The sequence below is a fragment of the Camarhynchus parvulus genome, chromosome 2, assembly GCF_901933205.1.
Source record: "Camarhynchus parvulus chromosome 2, STF_HiC, whole genome shotgun sequence".
Lineage (NCBI taxonomy): Eukaryota > Metazoa > Chordata > Aves > Passeriformes > Thraupidae > Camarhynchus > Camarhynchus parvulus.
The window spans coordinates 115,692,582-115,715,590 of record NC_044572.1 but is presented as its reverse complement, the minus strand read 5'-3'; the positions used below and the strand labels follow the sequence as shown (position 1 = coordinate 115,715,590).

Genomic DNA, 23,009 nt, shown 5'->3' with positions numbered 1-23,009 from the left:
AATGACAGATTAGAAGCTTATAATTACAGATACCCTGTTTCCCCTGGCAGCATGAGAAAAGCCCTTTTGCCCACCCTCTTATAGGTACCTTTTATCATTTTTAACAGCACGTATATACAAAAATTTAACTGTGAAACATTCATCCTTTGTGAATATTTCTGTCAATGGGCACAAAAGCTTTCAGTGTCAGACAAAACCCAAACAAATACACTGATTGTGTCATCCCGTTCCCCAAGAAACAAGAATAAAAATAGAAAAAGTATTTCAGTCAATATAAATTAGAGGATATATGTAGATATATAGATAGAGAATATTTAATGGTGAAGAAAAATAAGTCAGGTGAGATCCATGTTTGCAAGGTTAAAGGCAGTAAAAAGTTGTTCATTGAGCTTATTAGGAGCAAGAGAAATATCGACCTTCTAAATGATGTTTACTGTGATTTTCTTTTTAAAGAGGCAAAAGAAGTAGGCCTTTTAATACATTCTTCTATTTTTTTTTTCCATAAAGAATGACAAGAGGAGGAACAAGCATTTTCTAAACCACTAGTAAGAGGTCTATGGATTTATAACTCACATGCAATCTTTAGGCCTGGACAGCTAGCAACCACATAAAAGCTCTGGATACTGAGGTCCATGAATGCAAATAAGTTAATCTTTAATAAATCTTTGGAACTGCATGAGACTGAAAAACTTTAAAGCCTATAAAAGATACAGAAAATGAACATGAAATGGTTCAAGGATCATTAATCTAGGCTTAGTCCCAAAGCAAACAGAAAAAAAATGGCTTAAAAACATGCTTGAGATCCAGCAAAAGCAGTATAATTGATGTCAGTCAATAATATTTCTTAGGACATTAGGACCTGTTAAACAAACTCTATTTCATTGCTTCCAGAGGTTAAATGCTGAGTTGATAGGAGCTGCAAGAAGGTAATATACTTAAGACATCTATAAGGAATTCACAAAACATTCTTATTGAAAAAAAAAATGAATGGCAATACATTTTAATGGACTGAAAATTAAATAGATTTAAAACTAGCTAATTAACATAGTTTTCAATGGAAAATCATAGCTGAATAAGAGTGTTCCTAGCAGGACTCCCTTGGGATTGATGCATGTTCTGATGTTATTCCACATTTTCATCAGTGATCTAGATCATAAAAAAATCCCTACTTGCAGTAGATATATTTGTAGATGACACAAAGAGAGGGAGGAGAGTAAATAATGAAAAGGCAGGCAGCTGTACAGGGCCATCTGGACTACTTGGTAAGCTGGGATCAGTGAAACAAAATCCATTAAACTATAGGCAGGCACAAGCGAAATTATAGAGCTTGGAAACAGGAAATACAAGTCATGACACAGATCTGTAAACTGCATTCTAGAAAACAAAATGTTTGGATAAAAGCTAGTATGATCCTGGGATATTTAAGCAAGCTGCCTAGCTACAGAGTGATCTGTAAAAAGTGATCTTACTTACACATTCAGAAATTAATATCCTAGCATACAAAAATCTAGGAACATTTTACAACTCTCTAAATACCTTTTAAAACAATTTGGTTATTTCATGTGTTGTTACAAGGTAAATTTGTGCCCCAAGCATATTTTAAGATGTAGACATTTGCACAAAGATTAGCATACTGTATCAGAGTAAAGTAAGAATTTTTCAAAGAAAATGATGCCACAAAATGATTTTAATTTTTATAGGGAATCACAACTCTAACACCATTGTATAAAGTAAACTTTTAACTAATCAGGTACTCAATTGATTCATAAGAATAAAATATATACGATCTAAACCTAAAATAGATAAAAATCATCAAGAAGTACTAACTAAAAACCAATTATTAAGAAATTTTGACTTTTCTAAATTAACGTTTACACTGATTGTGCTAATGTTTTCAGAGTACACAATATCCACATGCCTGAAACATTTAAGAATAAAAATAGCTACCTTATGGAAAAACAAGACATAAGGATGGAAGATACCCTGAAGCAAACAAAAACTGCAAATCAGGGTAGATGTAAAGCACATGAAAATGGTCCCAACACAGCATGAACTACTCTGAAGTTAAACAATGTACAAGTGTGTTTGAGATGAAGATTTAGTTAAAATCAGTTCCTTCGCAGCTGGACATGTGCATAGCTTTTTCCTCACTGACTATAGTCTTTTATCCAACAGCCCACCTTTGAAGTGGAAAAAATAGGAGCACTTGTGAATACCCTGGTAACAGATAAAGAAACATCAATTTAGCCAAGATGACATAGATCAAATGGAAAATAATCTGTCCTGGCAAGCTGGCCAGTAATTTGGTCATATCTGATCAAACTGAGGAAAATTACTAAACTGAATGAAAAGAAAGCTGAAAGAAAGCCAAATATCATTGATAATTCACAGAAAGTAAAAGTAAAATGAATCAACTGTGTTATATTTGCACATAAGTAATCAGGGGTTGAGGAATAACTACTATGCCCCTTGAAGCAGAACTGGACAGACTTCAGTAGGCAGTTCAGAGAGTTTGAACTGTCTCAGCATAAAATCTATACAAGCCTTCAAACTTTTTTGAGATAAACAACAAAAATCTTAAGACGAAACTTCCAAATCAAACGTGAACTCTTGATCTACCAAGAAAGCCCCCCCCCCCCAAAAAAAAAAAAAAAAAAAAGAAATGGGTTCCAAGCAGGAGGAACAGTAACACAGTAACACAGAGCAGCAATCCTCATAGAACATAGAACATATTCTCCCCCTGGAACAGAAAACGTCATTCAAAACAAAATTTAAAGAACTACTACATGCTCTCTAAAGACATAAGCAGAGAGGCAATCTAGGTATACAGAATGCCATGCTGCTATGACACAGAGACAATAAAATTACTCACAAGCAGCATTTGCCCTTGGAAGACAGTGTTAGTCAGGCACTGTTGCCATCCCTGTGACTTCTCTTCCAACATTTCTGCCTTCCCCATTTGACTGAATAGGTCAAGAAGACCCAGCATTATTCCTGCTATACTAAAGCCACTCAGACAATAAACCTCCTAGCAAAACAAAGGGCAGGAGAGCAGCTTAATCCCCAATAGGATTCTCTCACCCTTTCCTATTAATCCAAACTGAAGAAGTCTGCTCAAAGGAATTCTGATACTCATGAATAATAAATTCAGTCACACCATCAACATAAGCAAGGAATTTCCCTGAAGGACAGCTGAAAAAGAGAGTATAATAACCTAGACAAGGAACAATCCCTCCAATTCCCTTGTGCAATTGAAAAGTAGTTCTCAAAGCCCATTCACCTTATAGAGGTTAAATAAATTATTAGATGAAAACCAAATTTAGGAGGTAAACTTGCTCCAAGATTCAAACCACAAAAATCACGAGAATTGTTCCTACGACCTTAGAGAATCAAAAATCTTCTTCTAATTAAGACAATTTAACACAACACAAATGTTAATCATTCTACAAAAGAAGAAAAGATTGCTGAAACAGACATGTTGGAAATGCATTTAAGGCCTACCCAAGGTTATTCTATTGAACTAGAGCTTTTTGTTTGCTGAAGCCTTCAAAAGAAATTAATATGGGGAGTAAAGGCAGGGACACTGCCATATTGTCCGCCAAATAAAACCACTTAATAGGAGCTGAAGGGCAAATTTTTTTTCTTCCATCTGCTCTTTAGAAATATCTGCTGAAAGTCAGTTTTAGGTAGGAACACCACAGTTACATAGGGTTTTGTTTGTTTGTTTGTTTTTGTAAAAAATAAAATGCAAAATTACAACACCAAACTCCTGGAAAGAAGTAATTTAAGGAGGATGTTAACACAGAAAGTTCAGGATTATGTACATCTAATCACAAGACACTGGAAAAGAATGGAGAATAAGGAAAACTCTGAGTGGATATGACTACCGATGTAGTTTGGAAAAATCTCCTTGGTTGTCAGATGTAGATCTATGAAAAGTAAAACAAGATTTCTTCCTTGCTTTCCACTAAATTAGAGTTTATGTATCCCAAAGGATGTAAGCAGTCACCTGGATGACATCTAGAGATTATAAACAATAACCTGCTTCTTATATTTCTTTTCCAATTCAAAAATAAGCCCATGTTAACACATCTATCTAAGTAATATCTATAGAGGGATCTGGACTGGTTGGATTGATGGACTTAGGCCATTTTTATGAGGTTCGACAAGGCCAAGTGCAGGGTCCTGCCCTTGGGTCACAGCAACCCCAGGCAGCTCTACAGGCTGGGGCAGAGTGGCTGGAAATGTGCCCAGTGGAAAAGGACCTGGGAGTGCTGGTAAGCAGCTGACTGAACTTGAGTCAGTGTGTGCCCAGGCTGGCCTAGGTGGCCAAGAAGTCCGATGGCATCCAGGCTGGGATCAGAAATGGTTTGGTGAGCAGGACCAGCACAGTGATTGTCCCACTCTAATCAGCAGCAGTGAGGCCAAACCTTGAGTGCTGGGTTAAATTCTGTGCTGCTCAGTTCAAGGACATTGAGGTGCTGGAGTGAGTCCAGAAAAGGGCAACAAAAATGAAGGATCTGGAGCACAAGTCTAATGAGGAGCTGGAGAAAAAGAAGTTCAGGGGAGACCTTATCATGCACTGCAACTACTTGAAAGCAGACTGCAGTGAAGTGGAGATTGATCTCTTCTCCCAGGTAACAAGTGGCAAAAGGAAATGGCCTCAAGCTATACCAGGTGAGATTTAGATGGGATATTAGGAAAAATTACTTCAGTTGTCAAGTATTGGGACAGGCTGCCCAGGGAAGTGGTGGAATCATTGTCCTTGGAAATGTTCAAGAAATGTGTCCATGTGTTTCTTGGGGATATGGTATAATGGCGGAGCTGGCAGTGTTAGGTTAATGATTGAACTTTATGACTTTGGAAGTATTTTTCAACCTCAGTGATTCAAGGATTTACAGTTATGAAGCCCCATAAGAAACACGTAGCATGCTTTAAAATCCCATGAGATTCAGCATTACAATTTATGAGAATAACTTTTTCAGATTCTACTGTCATCAACAACAAATGCCCTGTACACTCATCAAGGTCTAAGACTGTCTCATGCGCAAATTACCACCAAAAAAACTTACTTAAAATTACATATTCTTCTTAATAAGCATTGTCTTCTAATGGAAGACAAAACCCCAAGCAAACAACCTATGAATCAGTGTGAAACTTCCTTCAAAACTGTTAAATGGTTTTCAAACTATACATCAATTAAATAATTAAATCTTCATCAGAAGACTGATGAAATGACAGATTTGCCCATAATTAGGAAGGAGTCCTTACTTGGCAATTGCTGGAACTGAAATCCCAAAGGATACACTACAGCAGTAAAAGCACTGCATAGAAGTTTTATCAAAACCATAAATTTGACCTTGGTGGGCAAGAAATAGATCTGGCAGTAGCACTAAAATAAGTATACTGCTTTAGATATGGGTCAAAAATGTCCACACAGAAGCCACTCATCTCACAGTTAGAAGCTGCTGGATAGCTAGCAGATGTGGTTGATCTAATGTCTAAACAAGAATATGATTAAAGAAATAATCAAAATATCTTTCGCTGCTGTTTTATCAGAAGGGCATCACATTTGCAAAGAAGAAAATGAAATACCGGCAACAGCCTTCCCATTTCTACAAAAAGAGCATAATAATCACTACAAAACATATCTAAACATCAAAAAGTAGATAAAATAATCCCCTGAGTAATGAGATCTAGGTTCACCCTTACCTGCAGGTGAGAGTGCCATACTTGTTTACAACCAAACCACAATTCAGGGAAATTTCCTTTTCTCACTCCATGAACAATTCAACTTATTTCAGAAAGACAAGATTAGAACAGATGACTAGATGCTCCTTCTTGATCTTGTATTCTCTCATTCCTTATTCTGTATGTTCTTGGCTCTATGTGTAAATAGCCATGCCTTTTTCGGGCCTTTTGCCCTGGGCTTCAGACACCAACCCTAGGCATGCAGGATTTACCCTCTCTGCATCTCTAGCCATTGCAGCATGGATTCCTGAAGCACAGGAATACTTTTCATATCCAAAGGTCTCATTGGAGAAATATTGCAAGAGACTTGAGTTACTTCCCTCCTCGCCATAAGTTGACATTTTAGGGTTTTTTTTTTCTTTTAAAAAACTTCAAGATCCTAGAAATTAAACCAATAAACTCAAACAAATATGACTGTGATCTTTGTATTAATAAATTTGTTTGTGCAGCTCTTAGCTAAGCAGATATATCATACCCATTATCCCCAGAGCCATTTCATATTAATGGTATTACATGCCTTATTAAAAAAAAAACCCACGGAGATATTACCTCAGTTATTTAAACCAATGAAGAAGATGATATCCACCACTCCAGATATCAACATCAGAATTTTGCATTCATTAGAGGTTATAAAAGAAAACCAGTTTTGATTCAAACACCCATTTTAATGATGCTCATTTTATATAATAAATTGAAGCACTGTAAATGTCACCTGAAAGGAATAAAACTCAATTTTTGTACCATCTGGAATGTACTCCTGATTAAGTTGTTCAGCAATGTGATTGTATCACCTAAACAAACTAATTAACATCAGAATGACACATTTTGCAGTTTCACTGGCATTTGTCTGTGTCCCATTTATTCTACATAAGTTCTTTCCCAGAATGACCTTATGCTCAAATAGTGCCATGAAGCTGGTGCATGTTAATTCTCTTTTCAAGAAGAAGCATATTTTTTATTAGCCCTTACACAATGCAACACCTTTACACAGTAGAGTTAGACAGACTGAACAACAAATTAGTTTTGGAACATGAAATCTGGAACATCAAAGTCTCTTCAGCTAAACAGCCACAAAGTCTCCTCAGCTACAATAGATTCACACCTTTTTGCTCTTCAATTTCCTTCTTTTCCTTTCTTTTTTTTTTAACAGAGCACATATTAGTCATCTTTTGTAAGTCACCTTTTTGTCTGAGAAATTTAAATTGCAAATAAAAATAAAATTCTATTTTCCATAGCTTCATCATTGTGAATTCACAGCTCATAGCTAATTCTTCTCCAACTTTTCATGGAAACAGTCATTGTATTCTATACAGAAACTACCACCAGATTTTCTGCTCCTGCACGTATTGATCTCAGCCTAACACAACACAAAAAATACTGTTTGCAAATACCATTGAAAGGCACCCCAACACCACCTTAATGTATGATTAACAGTACCTAACACCAACCAAGGACAGAGCCATTATTCTGAAGTGCTGAAGTGTTGTTTCTGTTCAACATTACACTACATAACTTCACAGTAAATTGGTTTCCAGGTTTATTGCCAAAGTAATTAAAAATTCAAAAGGTTGCTGTTTGAGCAGAACATTATGGAAAAGTATTAAATACAACGGAACCTGGAGATTATTTCTTTTTATAGTGAGAGAGCAGCAGGATGGGAGGAGCAACTTGAATAAGGAAGGTCATATTAGAAGTTCATATTTTAGCAAACACATTTCAGTGGAGCTTCTACTGTAGGAAAGGGCACAAGAAAAACTAAAAGGAGGGAACTGTTTCTAAAACAGTTTTTTTAGAACAGTTTCTAAAACATTTAAAAAAAAACCAAAAAAATACTTCTGAGAGCTGGTTGAAAGAAAGAGTAAAGGCCAAGAGAGTTAAATGGATCATATGATGCGAGCATTAAAACTTATATTTGGTCTGGTTTTGCTTTATATTATCTTAATTCTATTTACTAAAGTACTATTTGATTAGTGTTCCTCCTTTTTTAATGTCAGAGAAGATTCTGGAGTATTACTTACAAAAAAATTTTTTTAAAACCCTTTGGGAATAATAAGGTAGGGGAAGGAGGAGAGGGTGAGAGGGTCCAAACTTCGAAGACACAAACCCAACCTTTTCATTAGGTTTAATTTCTGCAAGTTGAATTTTACTAGTGAATATGCTCAGAAGAGATTATATTTAACTACTGCTATAAAATCAGTAATTTGTAATGTCTAGAAATTGCAGAAGGCCTACAGCCACATCCAGCGCATGATCCATCATTGTGCACACCTCAGATGGTAGCAGCTGATGGCATCACCTGGGGCAAATGAACACACAGTAGCGAGGAGAGTTACAAGTCAAGGGTGTGCAGTCTCCCAAGAGAGATGGTGATCAAAAGGATGTGATGATGAACAAGAGGTGTGTGGGAAGAAATTCTCAGCTGAGCTGTACATGAATGTATACACTATGTATAGCAGTGAAGAAATGCACTGTTATCATCTTGCTTTGCTCCCAGTGAAGGCAGTGATTTGTGTTCAACTGAAAATCCATCAATTGAACAGACAGCACACAAGTTTTGTCTGTAACAGAGATACAATCTCTACCAAGAGTGAGCAGCAATGGCAGTGTTGCATCCCTCTTGTTGTCATACAGCTGAACAGTAAAACCCTACCTGTGCCACCCAAAACCCACTGTCAGCCTCCCAGGAGACTTCACTAGGGTCTCCTATCTTCTGTGTCCCTACACACCCTCTGGGGAGAAAAGCCAGACATACCTCAAGCTCTCCAGCTGGAATAAGTCATGATGAAATGTTTAAGACTCTTAATTAAGATAAAGTTTTGAGTCTTCAACTTGTACTAACTTTTTGAATTTAAACACTCCTACTCTAAACCATTCATGGACACTCACTTGGGGTTTTATCTTGACAGAGGCTTGTTTCTATGGATCAAAAACACTGCAGTAGAAGAGTTGTCCATTACTAAGGCTTTGTAACAGCTTTAGATCCTCTTCAGTGCCTTTATTTTTAAAATGCTTCTCCTGACCTCCAACGAAATCTTTTTTGCCACATGCTCAGCAAGTTATTTCTTCCTCCACATAAAAGTCATTTACATGTGAATAGATGCACAATGACCTATCCTCTGCTTAGACTAAGTCCTTTATCCTCCATCTACTGATTTTCCATACTTGTTTTATGGATGCTGCCAACTTCCTCTCTGAGCTTTTTGGAGTGGGTAATTCTATGGAGTTAATTACAGTGATAATTAAACTAAAATAATGGGTTTGTTTTGTTTGTTTGTATTGTATTTAATACTTTTCCACTTACATCAGCACAAGTTATAAAGAGAATCACCTTTTCTTTCATATTGTTAATGTAAATTCAACCAGTGCTCTCATTTCACATTAAAAAAAAAGACACAAGCCCAAGCATACACCATAACATCTCTATTAATACAAATTAGCATTGGCTCTGAGCTTAACTTACTCCATTTGAGATGATTAGATATAACTGCAGAACAATTAAGGATTGACTGACATGCACCAGATGGAATAAATTTGATTTCACAAGTAGCCAGTATAAAGTTCACATAATTAACTCTCATTCTGACATACTACATTTTGTTTGGAAAAGAGCACTAGGGTTCCAGCATCTCAGCATTTTAATAAGTAAATTATTAGTCCATTTTTTCCTCAGATGAAAGAAATCATTAATTTTTAGATAACTCTATCCTCAAACTACAGATCCATATAATAATTTGGCCTACAGTTCTGTCTCCAGCTTAATAAAGCTGGATGGGAGCCCTACAAACTTTGATCATCCATTGACCAAAGTAAATATTACTAGGAAAAACACATGAAAAAGTATTGTTTCATTAAATTACATAAGCAAAACTTCCTTTGGCTCCAGGAGAAAGCCTAATGAAGTTGGTGCCACAGGCAGATCAGAGAGCTCACATTCGCTCAATGTGTAAAACGAAGGACAAGATAACAAACATAAGGTGTTTAGAAGTAGTTTCCTACTGAATATATGACTGCGTGTCAGGCAAATCCTTGGCCAAAAAAATTAGAAGAGTCAGTTGACACAGAGCTCAGTCTTGAGAGCAAAACTTAAATCCAGAATGAGGCATGGTTCACAACAAAGAAGCGTGCCATGGAAAAGCCATGCAGGACAAACAGAAATATCCTTGAAAAAGAAAAGAGCTCATCAATGTTCCCCAGCTGCATAGGTAAGGCATATGAAACAACAGGAAATGTGTACACAATACCACAACGGTGCTATACATTTACCAAATAAAGGCTTTAACACATGGAAAGAAATGCCAGTAACTCACAAATACAAAAGCAGTATAAAAATGTTCTACAAAAAAAATTTGAAATACAAAGGAATATACCTATTTTCATACCGGATCTGAAATATTTGAGGGATGTAACAACAGAATTAATAACTGTACACTCTAAACAGATGAAGACTCCTTTGTACAGGAATACATAACACCATGTATTGCTGCAGATGGAGGGCTGGCTTAAACACATTAGAAATTACGGGGTCCATATTTAAGCACATACAAAACTTCAGGAAAACAATCTGTGTTTTTGTCTACATGCTTTAATGGCTATACTCTGGAATGTGACAATTAGAACTTAATTTCATTTCAAGACAGAATGAGATCAAAACAATTAATGAGCTTATGTATGGATGTAGCAAACTGTCATCCTGCAGTGAAGAATTAAAAGGTCATGTTATAATAACAGCTTTGTTTCTCTTGTATGGAATGGTTAACACTAAAAATTATGTTTCCAATTTCAGAAAAGTAGTAAATGAAAAACAGACAGGCAAAATTCATTTATTTCATATGGGTAGTTTCACTGCTGCTAAAATCAGAAAAAAAAAAGAATACTAATAAAAAAGGTGTATATAGGTATATTTATTTTATTTCTGATCAAATAAAATTTCTTTAGCCCTGACAAAAGCATTACAATTTTATTTGTGCATCTGTAATGTAAGTGAAGAAGGATCTTGACCTCTATGTTGTTTATAAGGCAGTTAAAGGGGAAACAGTTGTTCATTAGATTTCTACTGACAACAGCAGCTGTGGGAGAGCTGTGTTTATTTCCCTTTTGCACCCAAGATGACTTGAATTTATATCATCCTTTTCCCAGGAGACTGCCTTAATCACCATACTGTAGCTATTGGGAAGGTGCTCAGTTTATCAAGAAAATTATAATTGAAGGTAATTGAAGGGAAAATGTTTCAAACTTTCACAGTAAACAGGCCTACATTACCTATGTCCTTCTTATTCTCATTCAAATTTTTCATTAACTGCAGTGGAACTTCCTGGTAGAATTCAAACAGTGACTATTCAAAGGAGATCCTCCTCCCCACTTTAGAAATAAGATCTAAACAAAATTTCAATAGTGGTAGGTTTATACTATGCCATTTCAAAAGTCTGTCTGTGTTGCATGCATGCTCCATGGGTAGATATTGAATTAAAATTACCATTTATTATTGTATGAATTTGGATTTTCAGAAGCCTTCATGATTGAAGACTTAATAAACTCATGGGACACCACCAATAGCTAACTCATTCTGGTCACAGCAAATGCAAACATGGTACTGCTTAAAAACAAACAAGCCAAGAGAAATCAGTCACCTGTCAGACAGCAACACAATTTTCCCTGATAGAACGTCAACAGAAGTTTAAAATTGTAATCAATCTGTATTCATTTCAGAGATACAGTTTCTTTTTCTTTCTTTAATGGCCTCGTCATATTTAGCAAAATTTTCAGAAAGACAAATAAATAGACCCAAAATTCTGTGATGTACTGAAAAAGTTTCTCAATTCTATCACTGCTAAGTTGGTCTCAATACTCATACCTTTGGCATAATTTATATTAGAGCAGTTAACTTCCACAGTAGTAATTTTGTGTCTATCACCTTGTTGAAAAACACCTTTTAAATGTAATTATAAACCACAAGATAAAAGTTCCACAAAAATGTTGAGATTATCTTAAGTATGCCCTAATAAAAGGGAATTTTGTCAACTGTCAGGTAGTACTTTTGCTACTATTTTTCTGCATTGTGATTTGTCACGTTAAGTAAGAAGAGCAAAAATTTAAACACAGAAGTGAAACTGGAAGATGAAGGATTTCAACTCATACCTGCTGATTTATAAACCTCTTAACTGAGCATATGATCAGAATCGTTTGCAAACAAATTCAAGGGTCAGACTAAAAGCTTTGCTTCACTTCCTAAGCCTGCAGATAAATATATTCCTTATACATAAAATATAATTGTCACTACAAAAACAGACATGACCCAACTAAATAAAAGCATACAACCTCTTTGTGTCATAAGAATGAACAATTATTTGGCTATTCATCTTTTCTATGCATTGCTCTTCTGTTCATCTAATAGATTTTTAAGTCAGAACACACCATAAGGATCATTTATTTTGATCCTCTATGAAGTGTACTAATTTCTTTATCAAAACTGTAACTTCTCATGAGCTACATAATTGAAGGAAAAATAAACTGTTGCAGCTTTTCATTATGAAATTTTATCGCCAAAGGAACCTATCACTGAACACTTAAATTTAAATGGAATTTCTATTGAGTAAATGAAATCTTATTTCTTATTAAATTGGTTTCATCAGTTTTCTGTTTGTTGTCCACCCAAGCTAGGAATCCTAGCTTAATGCTAGGAAGTACACAGTTCATAAATGTTCCACTCTGAGTGGAGTAAACAAAAATTCACAGAATGGGTCAGGTTGGAAGGGACCACAGTGGATCATCTGGTCCAACCTCCCTGCTCAAGCAGGGTATTCCCAGAGCACACTGCACAGGACTGCAATCTCTAAAAGCATTGCATGAATTAACAGTGATGCAGTTCAAGTCACTAAATCTACAACCAGTAACAGTGACATTTATTCTATTAATAATGCTGGGATCAGCATGTGCCATGGGCATACTGTGCCTGGAATCATTTAAATGTGGTAAATGTGGTAAACAGAGATCTGCATCATCTGTGTCCAACTGGAGGATAAAAACCAGCATGTGTTGTGTGAAATTCCCTGCAGATGCAATGCTGAGCATAACCTATGCTAACATAAATGCTACCTTGAACAAGCCCACATCTCTTGATGTGCAATTCCAGCAAACATTTCTGCTCTAATCAGAGGACTGAATAAAGAATTAGTGACCTAAAACACTGAGTGTCATATAAAGGAAAGTTTTATTCAGATGTGACAAAAGTCACCCTTTGCCATTTGTTCTTTTTTATAAAGAATTAACATTCTCACTGTGAGATCAATTTGATCAGCAAGTTATCACATTAACCTTCTTAGTAATTTTCTCTCAAAGCAGTCTTGGAAATTCACACTTTTTACACACACTTGAAAATTCAACCAAAATGACACTGCCTGCTTTTCAACAATCAAAAAGGACCCCAAATTTACAACTGAATACCTTCCCACCTCTCACCTTGGGACGATACTTCAGAAGGCAACTGCAATTCAGATTCATTGCATTCATGTACTTCAAACCTGTGTCTATTTACTAGCAGGGAGAAGTTCAAACATTACAGTTCTTGTTGGAGGGAAACTCTGAAGATCAAATTGTATGTTCAAACAACCACATTTTTCCTCTGTGGTTGCAGTCTTCTGAAATCTGAGAGTCCTGCTGTTGAGACACCCTCCCATAAATCTGAAGAAGGGTAAGTGACCTACCTTAGAGAGCCCTCCTACTTCCAAATAGAAGCAGATAATGAAAACATTCCAGGTGACCCACAGGGCAGTCCACACCGTGTACTAAACACAGAGCCGGATGAGAGCAAGAAAGAGAGAAAAATAAAACGTTACGATGAAACGATTTCATACTGAGCAGATCAATAATAAAAAACTGATATCAATAAGCATTGTTCTTCTGGGAACAGCCAAGAACATAGAGTTCAGAAAAGGAGCTCCCCCTGCAGAAGTCCCCTAAGAACCACCGGAAATTACAAATTCAATATTCATTGCTGTACTAAATAAATACCAATAAAATAGATTTATTTTTTTACAGTTTTACACTATCCTACTGATATCAATTAAGTCCAAAATGCTGACTGGTTTTGAGATAACTCTGAGTCATTTTTAAATCACAATTTAGCTCTCTTAAAGGAAATTTCAGATAAGCAAAATACCTTAAATAAGTAAATATTACTGAAATAACATTTAAATTTTATGAAGAAAGGTACAAGAAAAAACCTCACCACCGAAAAACCCAGACCTATTGATCTGGTAATCTAGATTTTTTTCTTTTTAAACAAATAGGTAAAGTGTAAATCTGATCTCTTGAGAATCTTTCACAGTACAACATACTTTATTACATTAAAATTAGCTTGCTACTTCTCCAAGCCTTTTGCCAAGAGTCCGATCGAAAAAAGCACACTTAACAGTTTAACATACCCATATACCTCTCCTGGGTTCTCCAGCATGGTACTGAACTCATACAGCACCCATAGCATGAATGGGACATTAATTCATCTACTTCAAATCATCTTTTGCATTTTACCTGTTAGCACAACAGACTGGCACCATTTCTCTATGGATGCACTGTTTACTGACATGCAGCTGCACAGTATTCCCAAGGAACTCTCCAGGTACTCCACCTCAGGAGCATCTCATTCTGATGGGCCAAATGTCCCTGCAGCCATGCTGGAGCTGCATCCACTGGAACAAATGCAGTGAGCAGCAGCACTGCCACCTCACATTTACACACTCGGAGCCTTCACAGCGGAGAAAACCACTCCTAAGAGTTTTTGCAAGTCTACTTAGCTGTGACCAGATAAGGATTAGTACCTCTTGTTTTCTTCAATATAATCATTAAAGCTCCACATCTTGAACTACTGCATTGCACAGGTGCCATCAGTTTGGCCTTCTTGGGCAGTTTTGGGTTTTGTTCCCCTCTTCGTTCCTCTCCCTGTCACGTACAATGAAAGGTTCAGGTAAAGAGGTTTGAAGTTTTCCCCGCCTTGATTACTACCCCCTGCATTGGGCCATTTCTGTACATGAAAAGGGCAACTGCTTTAATATAGTTTCTTCAGAGGTAAGTAGGCAGTTGGGTAATGGTCCAAGAAGTAGGTCACTGAGAACCAAAACAAGAGTAACACTCCTGGGCGGTTTCCTCTGTCTTACAGAGAAGGGCAGTGTGGCAGCTGAAGGCTGGGTTATTATAAAAAAGACAAAGCTGTTGTGGTCTGTGAGCAATATGAGGTCTGTACTGTTCATATGACTAACCTAGAGCACATCACTTTTTACTACATTTGTTGGCTTTGTAGTAACTTGATGCCATCATCAACTACTGATTTTCTAGCATTTATATTTAGAACATTACGTGCAGAGAGTTCAAAATTAATGAACAACTCACACAATTCCAGTTGCACGTAAAAAGCAGAATTTAGACTATTTGGAAGTATTCTCCTTTTTAAGAAAGAATTTTTTATTTCTCTGTGAACTAAATCTGTCACCACAACAAAAGGAATTCTATTTGATCTGCCAGGCCAAGCCAAATCTGTTAATGGCCTCATTCTGTCCCATAGGCACCAATGCTGTACTATTCAGGCAGAAACTGCCAGAGCCTGCTTTCCAAGGCCAGGCTATGCTGTTTCACACAGTTAGGGCAAGTTTGGTTCCTGCCCCACCGTGAGGATTACTGAAAGAGAAGTGCAGGTGCAAAGCAGGTGTGCACCTTGAAACCCAGCTGCTGTGTATGGAGAAGCTCTTCCTACACTCACTGAGCGGCAGAGATCTAAATTTGAGATCCATTTGCTTTGTAAACATAACAATTACATTACATTCAGTAATTAGTACTATATGATTTTTTTAAGTAGGAAAGTTATTGTCTTCTTGGATATTCAAGGAGAAAATTCTTTCCTTGCATAGTTTTATAGGTACTTAAGGAAAGGTTATAAGACAGCAAAGGCAAGAGCGAGAAATTAGGAAATGTCAGAATTTGGACTATGCATGCCAACTTAATTTTTCTATTTTGTGACTGTATAACACAATCCAAACATCAGTAAAATCATCATAGATATCTTTCTATTTTAAAAGATCTTACCTCCCCTAACACATTTTATGAACAGCTAACTCAATTCCTCTTTTCTCCTTGTGGCTCAGATCCTGCTCTGAGGACAGAATATTAATTTCCTCATGAGGTTTACTAAGATGCTCATCACTGTAATGTGTGAGAGCTGCACAAACATTAACTAATTTATTTTATGTTATAAGGGAATGATACAGCTCTCAGAATGCAAATGATGTTCTGATACATGCAGAGATTACATTCAGAAATATTCATACATTATAAGCATCCAACTTGAGGTCCCTAAGAGTTCATTTTTCAGAATGCTTGAGGTTATACACTGAGTTTATAAACTCAGTGTTCAGCTCCCTGTGGCTGAACATGCAGCACTTGTGCAAATCAGACCAAAAGGTCTCAAGACAAGAATCCAGAATGCAAGGGGAAAACAAAGCACGTGACAGGTTTTGTTGAAGTGACTCACTTTGTGTCAAAATAGGTTTCAGTGGTTGAGAGCAGAGATAAAACTCAGCTACTGAGCACAGCCTTCACAGCAAAAGCAATCTTTTTTTTCCTGTAGCACATGCCTCACTCTACCCATTGTCTTCTGCTTTCTGTAAAATCAGGTTTCTATTCTACATCTGTGATCACCAGAAAACCCCCAAATATCTATCCTTTCTACTGAAACTGAGGCAAAAATATAAGAATTAGTAGGTGTCTATCTAGTTCAAATCTGCAAATATATAAAAGAATCATTGTAAGACTGCAAAGTAAGACTGAAAAGGGCTTTAAAAGCAACTTTTCTAAATTTTGAGTATTTCTTTCTGAAAAAATTGTAATACTTTCTGACATTATATGTATTGAATGAATTTATATGAATATACCTTTTAGGTTAAAAAAACCCAAAACCACCAAGCAATATTCCATTAAGTGGCATCACACTAACACCTGCTTGAGTCATTAAAAAGGTGTAACTTAGATCCATGATGCAGATTTCTTATTTTTTCTAGCAGAGCAACAGTCTAAATTCTCTGTGGCCATCCTCTGCGTGAAGGGACAAGTCATGCATGCAATTTTCTCTCAGTGTAGGAATGGTCAAGGTCTGAGACATCAGGCCCACGCTGACCCTCAGGTTTCACTTCCCTCCCAGGCACCTAATCTGTGGTCATGATCTGACCTGCCATTTAACCTCTCCCATTCTGTGTCCTGAACATTATCCTGTCCATCCTGCTGGGTCTGCTCACTCTCACTTCCCCACATCCAGCAATTCTTTGGCCACCCACATCCTGACCATCCCAGCTCAGCTGGTGTCGTGGGTTTACAGGAAACAGGTTTTCTGGGAATGGAGTGGCCAGAGGCCAATAGGTGTTCAGATTCTAAAATTGACACCAGGCTTGGCCACTGAGGGTGGATGCGCCTCTGAGAACACAGGGGTTAGAAGCAGAGCACTCCCTTGGGAGCTCTCTCTTTGATTTCTGGTCAGCAAAGAGGCAAGGCCTCCCCTGCCCGGCTTCGAGCTGGGCAGGGGAGGGAAACCTGCGGCCTGGCAGAGGTAGGCCTGACCCCTCAGGATGGAAGGGTGGTGGGGGGCACCAGGAGGCGTTGGGCAGCCCCCCCCAGGAGAGACAGAGGGAGAGAGGCCCCGAGAGGATTTGGGCAGCCCCCCACCCCACCCCAGCCAGAAGATGAGAGAGAGAAAGCTGGTACAGGCCTGTGGCCTTGAAGTGATATCGGCTGTGGAGAAGGAGGGGGAAGGGGGGAGTGCAGCGAGAAGGAGCCTGGCCACGTGCAGGAGTTTGTTAACCCCTTTCTGGACGATGAAGACCTCACAGAGCATTTGGACCTTTCCTGGAGGGGAGATGGAGTGGATGATAAAGAGGAAATGGGCAAGTGAATGACAGTCGGAGCAGTGAGTGAGGCTGGGAGAGTAAAGAAGAGGCCGGAAAGAGATGATTTAGTAGCTGGTTGCTGGACTCTTTTTGTACAGCCATGGACAGAACCATGCTTCCTTGTGACACAGAGGCTGCATGCAGGGGGGAGGCGATGGCTCAGAACTGAGAGGGTTCAGTTTGGAGACCCCCCGGCCCCAGGGGGTAGACAAGTATGGCGGGGACAAGAGGTCCCAAAAGTGAGAGACTGTGCTTTTTTGGAACTGGTCAAAGCACCCTTAAAAGGACAACCCTTGAAGCAGCTCTGGTCCATGCACAGTGGTGAGAGCGCTGGGCATGCAAGAAAGAGGTCACCATGGCCCCAAGAAGGACTCCTCTCCTCTTGACGGACTGAAATTGAGTATTTACAGGGTGATGGATGGAGAGTTGAAATTTGGAAGATGTATTGGAAATGTGGTGGGGGGAGGAGGAAATGTTTTTGTGGAGTTTTCATTTTCCAGGTGTGTGTGTGTGTGTGTGTGTATGTGTGTGTGTGTGGTTTTTTTCCCTTTTGTAGTTTAGTTAGTTAATAAACCTTTTTTTTCTAAGCTAGAGGCCTGCTTTGCTTATTTCCTGGTCACATCTCACAGCAAACACCAGGGAAGTATATTTTCGTGGGGCACTGGCATTGTACCAGTGTCAAACCATGACAGCTAGCCTCATAGTCAGTGTCATAACCCTCACCACATCTGGCATGAAAAAGGAAATTTCCACACAGATTGAATCAAAAAGAAGAGTTGGTATTTTTATTTTATATCCGAGATGATGCACGACTTAAAAATCACCTGGACATTTTTGTAACAGTTTCCTTCTAGAGGAAGGACCTAGGACCAGGCCATAATCCTTGCTTATTTCTCCCCATGATGGACTATATTTTTTTCTTGCTCTTGGCCTTTTGCACTAATGATTGTATACTATGTGATGTGAGGAAGCCTTACCAATAACTTGGAGGGAGTACTCACTAAACCTTACAGGTTAAACATCTAATAAATATCCCCTTTCATAATGTCAGCCTGTCTACAACAGTGAGATTTGACTCTACAACCTCTTTACTCTAGAATCATATTGAAACCAATGCAGAGATGCATTTAATGTATCAGTGAAATACAAACATTTCTAAGTTAAAACAATTGCATTGGATGGACACAACATCACAAGAACAACTGGTTAAGGAAAAGAAAAAAGGTAATTTTATAATTTGAATATTACAAGGATTGTGGGATAAGTTTAGCTTTAATGAATAAACTGTCTCAAGAGCACATTTCAATCTGAAGTGCAGCAACTGCTGTGACAGTGTCATTCATGGCATTAGAGGGAATGAATGTTGGCTTGAGGATACCTCAAGGGAAAGGAGCAACCACTGAGTTGTCAAATCATCCCCCTGTAATACCTGGCATCAGTACTTGCAGAGTCTTATTAGCCATATTTATGAAAGATGGCAAGGGGAGTGACATAAATCAGTATGATGGAGCAGTAACAACACAGGACTTGTTGAATTATCCAGGAAGGATAATTCAACAAGTAATGTTGGAAGCCTAAATATTTCACATGTGTTTTCACTGTCTGTATAACATTTGCTTGAATACTGAATAAAATGTCCTATACAGCCTTTCTTCTGTTGTCCTGGTTTTTTATTTGTTTGGGGCTTTTTTTAAGAAACTCTTTCTTGCCTTTTCAACTATATACATTGCCTAAATATCATATTATTTAATGGAATACATTAAGGCAAGTAGCGATTTCCATCATAGATTCTCCCTATTTAAATGTATTTTTAAATGTATTAAATGTATTATTTCCATTCCTCGCTATTTATTAACTTTTTTTTTCAGCTTTGAGCCTGGCTTTTGCAATTTTAGCTATATGACTCATCATTCAGAAGCCTTTTGAAGTCCCATATCAGAAGTAGCAGAGGGAGAAGATCCTCAGCTTTAACAAGTATCCTGTCATCATCATTAATCAATTTTAACAGCCTGAAAATCTTGCTGGTGACAGCAAGATCTGTTAAGAAAAGAAAAGCATGAGCAAGGAAACACATCACAGCAGAGCTCTGGAGCTTCATGACAAGAGTGCAACAGCATAGTAAGAACTGAAATTCAGCTGTTTCTTTCTTCTTTGCAAATGTTTGGGTAAGTTTTAAATGAGCTAATGTGGGAAAATTAGGAATCAGCTCTGCACTTTTATGCCCCCTGGGAACTTTGCACAGGTTTAATTCAGTCACAAAACATTCAAATACTGAAAATAGCACATCCGCTTAGTGACAGGACAAATTGTTCACAACATTTATCTAAATTACTAATTAATACAAAACCTATTAGAAATAATTATTGGATTTAAACTAATTAGGACACTTGGAGTCAATGTTGTCACTCCCTCTCTCTCTGTTTCCTAAGCTCTGAGGACTTGGCATTTTAAGTATGAGCGAGTGAAATTCCAGATTTATTTCAGAATCACCACCCATAGAGTCCTCTATCTGAGGGACTGTATACAGTGAACATGAACCACTATCTTTAACTACTTGGAATAAGAATTCCATCTCAGCAGAGTTGCCTCATGTATCAGCCACTGCATGGCAGCTCTTAGATAGTAAGACTTTTTTTTGGTAGAAAGCTCTCATGACAAATTTTATATCACTCAAACTAATTTCTTTATTCAGACTTTTAATCTACAATGACTACATTTATGGTGCAGCTTATGTGGTCAATAAATCCTAGTGATAAACTGGCCATACTGGGTTCAATGGTACTGGAAGAGCCAGAAGCATGCAACTGCTATTGTTTTTATCAGTTTCTATTGCAGCCCTCACTGAAGTTCTTGGCTGTAAGTATCTGCAACAAAAGCCTGCTCAGGTTGTGCCCACAGAAGCACTTTCATATTTTACTGCAGTATAGATGTGCTTCAAATTATGGCCCTGAATGTATTACATTTATTCACTTACTTTCCCATTCCTTACATATTTCAAAATTTGAGGAGATTGAACATGACATACGCAGCATAAGATGACAAAGTGAAAGATTTTGTGTAACTTCACTTATCAGGGAAACCTTCAGGCACAGACTTCATCGCACAGATGATAGATTAAAAACTTTCTCTTGTGGTTAAACAATGGCTCTAGAGCAGGTCAGCTGAAGTCAAGATCACCATCAGAGAATGACAGATTATCATGAGGACAATTTGCATGCACACATGCCAGATTAATTTTGTGAAGACAGTTTACAGAAGCAAACCATTGTATCTGACATGATTCTCTCTTTAGTTTAGTTTTTTAATATTGTGATGGGATCATCTGCATTAATGAAGCTGATTTCCAGGGAAGTCTTCTGGAAAAGACAATGGACATTTAGCATAATTTTCTTGAAGAAATTAGTTACTTTACTGGACTAAATTTAATCTAAATCCGAAAAGTACGTAAGAGTACATAAAAGCATGACTCAAAATACTTCTTCAGCCACAGAAACAGTACCAAATTCTTGGGATGCTAACCACTAACAAATCCTGGGACTTAGATGTGGCTGAAAGTGGACCTATGAACATGGAGGGATATCATGAATCTCCATAAATTTGAAGCCCAATTCACTACTCAGAGCCTTGGTAAGAATCTCTCCACATTGTGTGCTGAAATTCAGGACACTATTGAAGATTTGCATTAAACTGACTTTAAAGTCAGCAGTAAAAGTCTACAGGTGGACTGTGACTTTTGCCTTAGTGAATACAACCAGTATGCAGTGGCACTAGTAGGGGTCTTACTGTCAGTACCACTGACTCCTTCTGGAGCTTCTGGGGACAAAGCTAAACTGTGGTTGGCAAAGCCCTAGGAAGCTCAGCTTCTAGGGAGCATGTGTTGATATAGACTGGAAGATCCTCAGGCTATGCTCAACAAGAACTTAAAGGTGGTGTGAGCCTGCACTGCTGTGGAAAGACTCCATGCACTTTTCTCCTTCCTCTGGCTGCTACTTCCTATTTCCCCTCTCCCATCTCCTGGAACAAGCAAAGCACATCAAAGAGCTCACCTACACTTAAATTAACACCAGTAAAGAAAATAGTTGCTTTTAACTTGGATCTGCTGTGGTTTGACAGTTTACTAAGTGGCTGAACTGGTACCTGTGCTGGCGCAAAGAGAGGAACAGCACAGGGACTGAAGGCAGCAGCTGAGCAAAGGGAGTTTTGCTTATGCTGGCTCGAGGTATTCACTGACTTCAACCTGGGGGCAAGGCCAGGCATGAGGCTAAGCTGACAAGTTTGGAGCTAGCCACACGAGAAGTCTTGTAACTTCTCCTTTCCCCTCCACCTCCACATTGCTGTTCATAAACATACAGTCCCAGTCCCTGTCTTATGCCAACCTTGGCAACCATTGGAACCTCACAGACAGGATTCAGGTCACCAGTTTAGCAAAAAATCTCCACTTTTTGCTAGGTTGATTTTCTGACAGCTTAGAAGTGGAACTGACTTACTGGCAGATCCAGTTAACTCCTGCCAGAAGTGGGGGAGAGGATCTGGGGAAGTGTTCAGTCAGGGAACAGTGGGAACAGGAAGACATGACAGCCCCCCTATTCTGCTGGTGTTGAGTTGTGAGATCAGTTAGAGACACCTCGTGTTACAGACTCCCTTCAGACTTCAGGATTTGGCTCAAACTACTCCTACTTCACTGTAAATCCTACCTGAGTAAGGATATAATCACAGATCACTCAGAGAGGTGGTGATGGGATGAAGTGTGTTATCACAGAACATTCTGAGCTGGAAGGAATCATCAAGTCCAGCTCTTAATAGAATGGCCCGTACAGGGATCAAACCTGTGACCTATGGCATTATTAACACTGTACTCTGACCAGCTGGGCTCTAAAGCCTTGATCTTCCCCAGTAATGAGTATTGGCACCTACTGTAGCTAGAGCTCCTAAATATATGCTTAAAGATCAATCAGAATATGAGTTCATTTAAAGCAGCATAAAGTACCTTGCTGGGGAGGTGTTTCTTTCTTTAATTATGGTTTTCTACCTCTACTTTAAAACAACTTTTGCACAGCCTAAAATGTTCAATTACATTGGAAAAGATATAGAAACAGTCAACATCTGTTGCATTTCATTTGAAAATTTAAACAGAGCTTGCATCATTGAACAGCAGTGATGAACCTGAGGGGCAAGAAATTTTGTAGTGTTGCACTTTAGACATGAATTTCCTGCATAATTTTACAGATGCTTACACTCGGTTCTTATGCATAAAATGGAGAGCATGAAGCAGAAAGGTGAATCATCAATTCATGGATGCCCAGTTCTTCAACCACAGATAACAGATAAAAGTGCTGG

General features: G+C 38.0%; 1 protein-coding gene across 3 annotated transcripts in view; it reads right to left on the bottom strand.

The window, feature by feature from the left end:
• The window catches only part of NKAIN3 (sodium/potassium transporting ATPase interacting 3), a 338,372-nt gene that overhangs the window by 156,224 nt on the left and 159,139 nt on the right, over positions 1 to 23,009 (bottom strand). For all 3 annotated transcript variants that reach the window (XM_030967335.1, XM_030967318.1, XM_030967325.1), the window contains exon 3: positions 13,452 to 13,532. In XM_030967335.1, the coding sequence (XP_030823195.1) occupies positions 13,452 to 13,532 (81 nt within the window). The remainder of the gene's footprint in view (positions 1 to 13,451; positions 13,533 to 23,009) is intronic.